Source organism: Mus caroli, unplaced genomic scaffold, assembly GCF_978045245.1.
Source record: "Mus caroli unplaced genomic scaffold, Mus_caroli_1 scaffold_4, whole genome shotgun sequence".
NCBI lineage: Eukaryota > Metazoa > Chordata > Mammalia > Rodentia > Muridae > Mus > Mus caroli.
Window position 1 is genome coordinate 134,108,124 of NW_028227259.1, and position 11,035 is coordinate 134,119,158.

General features: G+C 43.1%; 1 protein-coding gene across 3 annotated transcripts in view; it reads left to right on the forward strand.

Annotated features, from left to right (window-relative positions):
- The window catches only part of Vkorc1l1 (vitamin K epoxide reductase complex subunit 1L1), a 44,818-nt gene extending 35,880 nt beyond the window's left edge, over nt 1–8,938 (forward strand). For 2 of the 3 annotated variants that reach the window (XM_021163859.2, XM_085837220.1), the window contains exons 2-3: nt 785–894; nt 4,455–8,938. In XM_021163859.2, coding sequence (XP_021019518.2) covers nt 785–894; nt 4,455–4,681 — 337 coding nt within the window. In that variant the 3' untranslated portion in view covers nt 4,682–8,938. The remainder of the gene's footprint in view (nt 1–784; nt 895–4,454) is intronic. The other variant, XM_029477453.2, reaches the window with a different exon arrangement.
- Nucleotides 8,939–11,035: the final 2,097 nt, after the last annotated feature.

Below are 11,035 nucleotides of genomic sequence, written 5' to 3' on the forward strand. Positions count from 1 at the left end.
AATGAACTTTATACAAATTCAATAAAAATTATTTTAAAAGATTCTGAAATGTGCTCTCACACAAATTTTGAAAAACTTTGAGTGAAAATGTATAGTGGAATGTGAAATACCAGTTTTTTACTTTGGAAACAGGATTCTAGAAGAGACTTATGGTTTCTGATACTCCTCTGCATCAGAGATGAGGGTGTGTCTCCTCATGCTGACCCTGGTGAAATGTCCCGATAAGCAGCTTCTCAGAGACCTGACTGGTTTGAGCACAGCTATGGAATGGACCGACCGCATGAGTGGTTTTCAGCTGCTGCAACTTAGCAGTGGCTGCAGGCTTTGTTGATGGTCACAGCCTAGGGTGGGAAATGGAGTGAGTGGAGACCAGGGACCCTGCTAAGCGCTGTAATGTAAGAACAGCCCCTACCACAGAGAACTACCTACTTGGAAAGGTCTCAGGGTGACCTGAATTGAGAGAGGCTTTCTCTTGCAAATGCTAATACTATCAGTAAAGAAACAGGGTGCCTACCTTAGGAAAAGAAAGTTGACCCTGGGGAGTCTTAGGTGGAAATACAGAGCTTTTAGGGATATTTGTATTAAACCATCAATTTAATTCAGACACAGTACAGAAATCTAATGTTTGGCCTTCCCCTTGCACAAATCAGTCACGGAAAAAAAGATATTTAAGTGTTTTGCAAACATAGTTGATTGTGGAATTGGATAACATTCTCAAATAATTTTACATTTAAAAAATTAGGGAATCTCAAATATAGGGTTACTGGTTTTCCTTATTTTACAGATGGGGTCGAGGATTTGGTCTTTTGGGTTCCATTTTTGGAAAAGATGGTGTATTAAACCAGCCAAACAGTGTCTTTGGACTTATATTTTATATACTACAGTTATTACTTGGTAAGTATTGATACAGAGATACAGAAATAAGCTTGTTATACCCATTCAGTGCTTGTGTCTTCACCCTAGTGTGTCTTCATAGTAAACGTACACGCTAGTAATAGAGAACCATGAGAGTCCAGCACAGTTTTGTATTGTGAAGTGTGAGTCACTGCTTCTTATCATGTGGTGACCTTGGTATCAGTGGACGTTTAGTCATGGCTAGTAGTGTGTCATGATGTCCAGAAACCTAGCCCCATTCATGGAAATTATTACTCCAGTCTTTCTTGTGAGCTTGTTTTTTTAAAGTTGTATTATAGACTCTAGCTATCCTAAGGTATCGCATCTTAAGAAATCAGTAGCAGTAAGCTGTCATACCCCCCAGCATGTCTATTTCTCTACTGTCCCCTGTCTTGTGGGTCTTTTGCTTGTCCCTTTGGTGCTGGAATTGAACCCAGTACTGGACAGCTGAGCTGCATCCTCAGCCCTGCCTTTTGCTAAAAGAAAACATCAACAACAACAAACTTTGTAGCCTCTCATTTTCAATATTACTGTCCTAAGTGTCTGGGCATTTTAGGTTCACATTTGTACTAAACAATGCCATGGGGGTCCATGGCATTTTAGGTTCACATTTGTACTAAACAATGCCATGGGGGTCCTTTCCTTCCTTGAATTATCTCCCTGAAATCAATTTCCACGCATGAGGTTAATGAGACCCCCCACCCCCTCCCCCCCCAAAAAAAGCCCAGTTTTTTTTTTTTAAAGAACGGATTTTAACAGTTATTGCCAAATTGTTCCTCTCTTCCAATTGTCTGGTCTCCATCTAATGTCCATTTTAGAAGTGTTTTGCTTTTTGTTGTTTTGTTTTTGTCAAATTTTCTAGTTGTCAGGTATCAGTAGCCATCATTTTGACATATTGTACTTTACTGTTCTGTTCCTGCCCCCTAGCTTATTTGTGACAGTCCTTTGAAACTCTAGCTTTGTGGTGGGCTTGTGCTCCCATTTGTGCTGTGCAGTTCAGCTAGGAATTGTTTGTCAGCTCTTCTGTACAGTCATTGGCTAACCTAAGTCTGGAGTTGGCTTGCTGCATGCAATTCACATTTGGAGTATGAATTTTTCTAAAAAATCTTATCAAGGTTGCCCAGTTCTGAGTGTATGTATTTACCCTGCGGAGATAGGAAGGTGTAGACAAGATACTCAGGATAGTGCAGTTTAAAACAGCAGGCTACTCCTGGGTGGGGCTCAGCAGTAAGCAGTGGCAGAGGGAGCGGAGGCATCTCCATCTTAGAAAGTTGTGTGCAGTTGTTAAAGAAGGGAGTGTGAAGAGAGCAAGGTTCAGTAAAAGAAGCAAAATGGGGTTTAAAGCTATATGGTAATTACGCTTGTTCGTGTGTGCAAATGGGGGGTCCCATGGGGGGGGGGAGAAGTTCATCTCCAACTTGTTGATTTTGTGGGATTTCTAAAGTACAAACCCCAACTCAGGGAGCAGTCATTTTCCCTTAATAGGAAAGAAAGGGCTTAGAGAAAAAAGGCATGCAGGTTCCTGTTGGAGACCAAGGTGAGGTGGTTTGCATTTATGATACTAATGTGTTGGCTCCATTTCACGTGCGAGTCCCATCACAGGCAGACCCACTTACCTTTGCTGACTTTAGTTTCCACGTGCTTTCATAATGTTAGCTCTTCTGAGTTCATCTAACACATCCAGAGCTTGCCACCTCCCTTCCTTGAAGACTGTGTGACAGTTACCATTGGACATTTTTCCCTCCACATAGTTCAAATGTTAAAGAAACAGGCTGCTGTGTGGTGAAGGGAATCCTACTTCAGATCCACTTCAGCTCAGCTCCTTTGCCCCACCCCACCCCCGCCCCACCCCTACCCCAGCAGTGCTTCTGGAGTTTGTTTTTGAATAGATAAGAAAATGCAAACAAACAGACGGTCTTAATTTTCTTTATTTTCACAACATAAAAAGCAAATGCTGTGTTCCCTGTCCTTCCTACAGTGTATTTTCCTTTTCCCCTTTTATTCTTTTTTTTAAACTAATCTATATTTTTTATATGGAATGGATATATTATTTTTTTGTTTTGTTTTTTTATTTTTGGTTGAAGTTTTTATAGCTATAAGATATTCTATTGTTACAGTAATGGCACATTATAAAAGTCCACACTTTTTCCACAAATCACAGTGCCTGCATACACTGCAATTATTACAGTAGCAGCACTCACGGGGCATCCCACTTCATTCTCATAGCAGACGTAAGAGGTACTTTCTGCTATTTAAATTGGAGCAGAGAAAAACACAGTAAATAGTTCACACGTTATTTTATGTTTGCATTTTTTTGTTCCTTTGCTTGCTGTGCTAGGATTTGAACCCCATAGCCTTGTGCATCTCGGTGACAAGAAATCTGCTCCTGAGCTATACCTCTAGCTCACAAGTGTTGTTTTTCAAAACATTTATCATTCCTAGCCTTGTCTGTCCTTAGATTTTCCTACCATAGCCTCCTGAGTACTGGATTATGGAGTAGATTGTCATGCCTGCCTTTGCATCATTTTAAAACTAACTTTCTTTAATAAAGTTAAGGTGTCATCACTAATTATTCGGACTTAGATTCTAAGCATAGATGATTTGGCACAGGTGAGTGGAGTACTGTTTGAGTAAATCTGACATTTGATTAAATTCTGGCTCATTAGCAATTAGATAGGTCAGGAGTTTAATATGTTCTTGCCTTCTCTGACCTTGAAAATCAATGTATAGTGTTTGTGTTGCTGGCATTAGGAAGTTACAGGACAGTGCATATGAAGGTAGTGAAGACTCCAGATACTTTTGTCTTGAGCCCTAGCTTTTAATACCTGACTACTTGTTTTTTTCTCCTTGAGACAGGATCTTACTATATATCCAGTCAGGCCTCCAGTCTGAGCCTTCTGCCTCAGCCCCCAGGATGCTGGCAGATGGACATATGCCACCATACCACTCCAGCTGCCTTTTGCCTGATGTGTTTTGATGCAGATGTGGCTGACTGGCCTGGTTTACTTTCCCTTCTCCCAATTAGTCATTCTAAAGTGTCAAAGCGTTCTCTCTCTCTCTCTCTCTCTCTCTCTCTCTCTCTCTCTCGACCTTTTTTCCTCTTCAGCACAGTGTAGACAAGGCATAATCACCTGGTCTGGCTTTTTGGTCAATTTGATCTAAACATGAAAGGCAGCATCTCCCCAGATAGGAAACCTAGAGTGAAATGACAAGAGTGGACCTTCCCCAGTCCGTGGCTTGGAAGTAAAGCTGGTGCCCTTGCTCCTGTGCTCATAATAGACTGCAACAGCATCTTTACTCCATGTGCTTGAGAGCTTGCGTAGTTGGTGTGCACACTTCCTTGTGCAGTAGTAACAGATCAGAACCCTCCTGTCGGTACAGTTCAGCCCATTTAGCTTTAAGACTGATGGGCAGTGTTTGCACTCTGCTTTCTTTCACAGGCAAGAAGGCAAGGTCAGTATTGATACACTGCTTCTAGCTATAGCCTGTCACTTGTCAGTTGAGAAGCGTCTGTCCAGATCCAGCCCTGACCTGACCTAGCCATTGTCTCTCTCTTGCAGGCATGACAGCCAGCGCAGTTGCAGCTCTGGTCCTCATGACCTCCTCCATTGTGTCTGTGGTGGGCTCTTTGTACCTGGCCTACATTCTGTACTTTGTGCTGAAAGAGTTTTGCATCATCTGCGTCACCACGTATGTGCTGAACTTCCTCCTCCTCATCATCAATTACAAACGACTAGTTTATTTGAATGAGGCCTGGAAGAGACAGCTGCAGCCTAAAGAAGACTGACGGCCAGCGGATCACCACCCAACCGTCTCAAACTTCTTTCATTAAGTTTATTTTGCAAGGTGTTTTGTTTTTTGTTTTTTGTTTTTTTAATTCACAACAGACACTTTCCCTCAGAATCTTAAACTGATTTTTTAAAATATTGTAAATTAGAAGGGGCCCTAGCTATTTCCTGTGTCGGTCTTCATTTTAAATCTGGATACAAAAAAGGATACACCGAGCCAATCAAAGACAAGCTTTAACTTTACCTTGAAGATGTTTCTGAGAAAATAAAATGTAGCCCTAGCCCCCAGTCCTCAACTAAAGTGAGCAGCCATTGCTAGTAATTCTTTAATGTGTATAAATTCAATTTCAGGTATAACAAATGTGATCATGAACATGAAAATATTTTAGAATAGATACTGTATTAAATATTGCCATGTTTACAATATGTAATATGTTTTTAGCCGATGGATTTAAACCTGTAGATTCAATTAGAGTCCATTTGTGTGATATTTGTAAATAAAGGTAGAAACATTGGATCCACCCCTGCAGAACTTACTGTACAGTTTAGTTGAAGTGTAGAAAGGAATTGTCAGCTCATTGTGACTGATACATAGTGAAGAAAGAACAGGCAAACAGAATATCTTGGGAAATGCGCTGACAGCCCTGGTGCAGTATTGACAGCAGAAACAGGGTGGTTGATTCCCTTCCATCTCCCACTCTGAGAGGAAGAAACAGTCTGAACACCCAGCTCAAGTTTGACTAGTCAGAACTGGATGGATCGTAACTGTACAGGATGTCATGTGACTAGACCTTTTAATTTCAAGGCTCTCAGGACACTGATGTGGGAAGTGGATGTAGTCTTTGGAGAAAAACCACTATGGCGTTTCTGAGCAAAGCCTCTTAAACAGTAGCTGAGCTCTCAACACATGTGTTCCCTTGATTCCAGTGCCAGTCAGCTCAACAGTATTACGACTGAAGTAGGCACAAGCCAAGTGCTCTGAGGTCGGTCCATAGTGTTTCCCCTTCTTGTTTCTTCTTGCACTAAGGATGGTCAGTAAGTGTTTCAGAATCACATACTGAATTTGTAAACCTTAGGACTGTCGGGAGAAACTGTTTGCTGACTCAGAAGAAACACAAATGTAGAAAGACCTGGAAGAGAAACGTGGAAACTTTGTCCCACTCCAGTAGCCACACAGAAGCAGTTAGAAGAAACCCAGAGATGATCTGAGTACACACCCCAATGGCATGGCGACTGTGTTTCTCTGGTTAGCATCTTAGAGGAGATGTTAAAAGTGCCTTCTGTCTTAAATCTCAAACCAAATCATTCTGTGTGTAGAACTGGGGCAGAAGCATCCCTCCTTCCCTGCCTTACCACGAAGCAGAGAACTTGAACCTGCATTCTACCAGAAAGGTCTGTGCGGCCATTTTATTCCTTGGGTTGGAGAAGTGGCAGTGTTTTTTTATGATTTGGTTAATATCTTAAAAAACAGGCAACTAGACAGGGTACTCTGAGACAGCAATGGTTGAGTGGTTTACGACTTTCAGTCGAAACTGATGCACCATAGGATTTCTGGCCTGGGGCAGGTATAAAATGGGAATTGTAATGTTCCTTTAGGAGGCTCTAACCAGTTCCTTCAAAGACAGCTTAATTCTGATCTCATCAAAGGTTGTGTTTCCCCGTGAATGTGAACATTTCTGTGACTATCTTACTGTGTATGCATTGCTATTGTCTTCTGAAGTAGTTAAAGAACGTCTAGAAAGTACTGAATGGTCTTTATGGTAAACCAAGTCCTCGTTCGAGAACTGTACAGTGAGCTCATCTCATAGCCCCGTGTCCAGGTCTCCCAAGGCAGTGGAATGGCTACTCGCTAAGACTTCTGCTGCTTACATATCAAGGCTCTGCTAAACAAGTCCCTGGGGTCCCAATTCCAAATGACCTTTTCTGTCTTCTATCACTCAGCAGAGTGGAGTTAAAGCTTGTCTTGACATTACAGATGTCTCCAGCCCTTACTCAAGAAAATGTGAGAGGGTTCCCTCCACCAGACCCCTCAAGGCTTCCCTTTGCTTTCCTAAGTCTTGGGAGTACCACCATTACTGATTGTATGAATTGTTTGTTTGTTTGTTACATTCCTGTGACCTAATAGGATGAATACCCCTTTCTCACTGAGCGTTAACAGGTGCTGTTGGAAATGACAGCATTTGCCGACCAGTGTGCTCATGCTTGCCTGCAGTCCCATCACTTGGGATATAGATGCAGGAGGATCAGGAATTCAAGGTCATCCTTGACTACATAGCAAAATAGAGACCAGCATTAGCTACAGGAGACCCTAGCTTTTAAAAAAAAATTTTTTTTTTTTTTTTTTTTGCTAAAATATATGTTCTCTATAAGCGAGCCTGTTGTGTTTTATTTGGTAGTTTTGCCCTGAGGGAATCCAGGCTTCTCTCTGTACCATCTATTAAACCTTATAGAACGGGGGAGAAAAAACACTGTGTTATAAAACTGCTAATATTGTTATGACTGTTTCAGACAGAGTATTTAAACACTGAAGAAGCAGGGTTTGGCCAGGCCTGGTGACACACACCTTAAGTCTCACCCAGCACTTGGGGAGCAGAGGCAGGTGGATTTCTGAGTTCTAGGCCACCCTAGCCTAGATAATGAGCTCCAGGACAACCAGGGTTATATAGTGAAACCCTGACTCAAAAAGCCTACCCACAAAATAATAACACTGCTAGTTGATTTAACAATAAATACGGAAGGGCAGACCAGGGGGAAAATGATTCCTGCAGTAATTCTGTGCTTGATGCTTTCGAAGTGATTGATGACATTGGAAGCCTCACTTCATATTTGAGGGAGGAAGAGAAGTTCTGGCTAGGTGTGCTCCAGAGCCTGGGGTTGGCGTGTGGGATTTCCCTTGATCCTCTCCCACAGCTAGTTTCTGTCAGGGAGGGTAAACTTCTGGTACAACTCAGGTTTAACTAGTTGCACTAGCTATATTCCAAGAATTATTTTTTGCTTCATCTGTTGTGTAGCCTCTCCTTCAGCTCTTTTGTTGTGGTTGTTGTTCTCTGTAGCCTAGGCTGTCCTAGAGCTCAGTACATAGCCCAGGCTGGCTTCAAACTTGACATTCCTCCTGCCTTAGCCTCCCAAGTGCTAGGATGAGTGGCTCAGATTCATATACAGAAGGAATGTTGAAAAGCATTTGAGTTTTTTCAAGTAAAGAGACAAGTTTTGGGGGCTGGGGAGGTAGGTGGTTTAGCAGTTAGGAACACTTGTAGAGGACCCAGGTTTGGTGCCAACCACCCACATGTCTGCTTAACAACCTTTAGCTGCAACTCCAATTCCTGGGGATCTGACCCCCTCTCATGGCCCCTGAAGGCCCTGCATGCATATGGTGTATAGGCATACATGCAGGCAAAACACCCACATAGATATGAAAGTATTTCGTTTGCTACAAAAGATTCTTGTACCGATGAGGTAAGATAGAGGACAATAAAATTAATATTGTTGCTTTTTTGTTTTACTTATAATTATATTCAAAAGACAAAAAATGCAGCCAGGCATGGTAGCACTTGGGAAGTAGAGGCAGGAAGCCCAGAAGTTCATTCAGGGGCAATCTGGGCTACTTTGAGACCATGTTTCTAGAAAAGCAAAAACTCAAACCACAAAAACTGCTCAGCAGCTACTTGCTAAGCTCTAGCTGGTACCACCAGTTGATTCTGGTGGATACTGGCAGGTGGTGGGTGACCTGACCTTAAAAGTCAGAAAGATGTCAGCAGAGTCCCCCACTGTTCTGTCCAGGAACCTGTTTGGGGCTGTGAACTTCCCCAACTCCTTCCAGTGCGCATACATCAGTGAAGCCGCCCCTCTCCGCCTTCTAGCATTTTAGGCAGTATGTGTATGAATCCTATTTTGTGAGAACAACCTTGGCATAAAGAGCAATGTGATCAGGCCCTCCCTTCCCCCTTTTAAACCGATTGGCCCAGGAGAGGTGAAGTGTTATGGGGCTGTACTAAGTGTGGCATAGATAATAGTGACCTGTGAAGTGTGGTCCATCTAAAACACTCCTCCTGCTTCGAAAGCTCCTGAGTAGGCCTTCATGTAAGAAGGAGTTCACCGGGACGATTCCCTCTTTACTATAGATAGAGATATTCTTTATCAGAGACTTAGGAGAGCATTTTGCTAACTGGTAAATAGAAACAGATGTACATATGTAAGAATGTTTATTTGTTGCACATAACTTTTTTGGTATAAAATAAATGTAGCCATTACCTGTGGACATTGTGCTGCCATCGTTCTTACTTCAGTGTGGAGTCTTCAGAAATGAAGCCGGAGGAAACAATCTAGAGTCAGGGACGGCTTGAGTATCCCTGGTACCGGAATCCCATCCCTATAGGTACTCATTGAGAGCCTTTTCTCTTAAGTTGTTATTCAGATTTTTTTAGGGCCTATTCTTGGATTCCTGTGATTCTCAAGAATCCGTGATGGGGCTGGAGAGATGGCTCGTGGTTAAGAACACTGGCTGTTCTTCTAGAAGACCTGGGTTCAATTCCCAGGACCCACATGGCAGCATTACTGCCTGTAACTCCTGATCTAGGGGATCTGACTCATTCACACATGGCACGTAAAACACCAATATACATGAATTTTTTTTTTTTTTAAAGAATCCTTGATAGGGTTGGATGCTGTGATTGGCGGCTTAGGCCTTTGATCACAGGAGAGGCAGACACACTTTTGTGAGTTTGAGACCAGCCTTATCTACATAATGAGCTTCTAGGACAGCCAGAGTTACTTGGTGAGACCCTGTCTCGAAAATAATGAGAGAGTAGAGAAAGAACTTAATAGTTAAGAACACTTGCAGAGGACCCAGGTTCAGTTCCTAGCACCCACATGGTGGCCCATAGCTACCTGTAAGTATAGATCCAGGGGTAAGACAGAAGCCATGAGAAGTGAGGACACGGCTCAATAGGAGAGCAGTTGTTTAGTGGGCTTTACATTCCTAGCAGAAAAAAGGAAAAAGGGAGAGAGGGGCAGTAAGCCAGATAGATACTGGTGACACATGCCTATCATCCCAGTACCCGGGAGACAGAAGTTGAAGGTCATCTTCAGCTACATACTGTGTTGGAGACCAGCCTAGGCTGTGCCACACCCTGTCTCAAGAAACAACCGAGGAAGGCTTAGCAGTTAACGGCTGTTCTTTGAGAGGACCTACGGTTAACTCCCAGCACCCATGTAACATTTCCATAACCATCTGTAACTCTAGTTGTTGGGGATCGGATGCCTTCCTCTGGTCTCCACAGGAACAGGGCATGCAGATACAGTGGTGCCCAGACATACATGCAGGCAGAACACTCACACACAAAAAAGGGATGGTGGCGGGGGCAGACAATAGATGTCACATAGAATGTTTTAAGACATCTGGATAGCTTTGAGGTTTCCATCCCTCAGTCCTCTACAGAGGTAACATCCTGTAAACAAGATGAATCCTTTTGAAATCTAACTTATCCATCCTTCCCTGAACAAATGATGTGTTCTGCATGAAACTTTAGGCCTTGGATTGGAGGAGTCGGTCCTGTTGATAGTTTGTATGGGTGGATGCGTAAGGCCCTAGGTTTGGTGTAAACTGGGAATGATCCCATCACGTCTGGCAGGCAGGAGGACCAAAGCATCCAAGGTCAGCCCAGTGACCATGTTCTTCCAAAGGACTGGGGTTCAACTCCCAGCATCCACATGGTGGCTCACAAACACCTGTAACTCCAGTTCCAGAGGGTCATACACAGGAAATAATAAAATATTTTAAAAATTATATTAAACTAAGACACAAAACTTGGGTATTTTGAAAAATATAAGAGGTCCATGGTGACATGAAATACAGAACCCCCTAACATTTCTTCCCATTTGAACTAAGTTGTCTCTTCTTCCCCTGCACCCCTTCCCTGTTTTTTAAAGACATGCAAACTACACTTCTCTGTGTAGCCCTTGCTATCCTAGAACTCACTTTGTAGACCAGGCTGGCCTTAAACTTAACAGAGTGCTGGATTCAAACCATGTGCCACCACTCCCAGCTCCTCTGTGACATTTGGTGAGTGACTCTTTCACTCTCACTGGGTCAAGACTAGCCTGTTTAGAAGCTCAAGCATGGGGGTCATCCCAGGGCAGTAAACAATCTGTCACAGCACTTTAAAACAAATTTGCTGGGTGGTGGTGGTGGTGGTGGTGGTGGTGGTGGTGGTGGTGGTGGTGGTGGAGGTGGAGGTGGAGGTGGAGGCGGAGGCTGCGGCGGCCGGGTGCAAACACCTTTAATCCCAGCACTTGGGAGGCGGAGCCAGGTGGATTTCTTGATTTTGAAGCCAGTGTGTCTACAGAATAAGTTC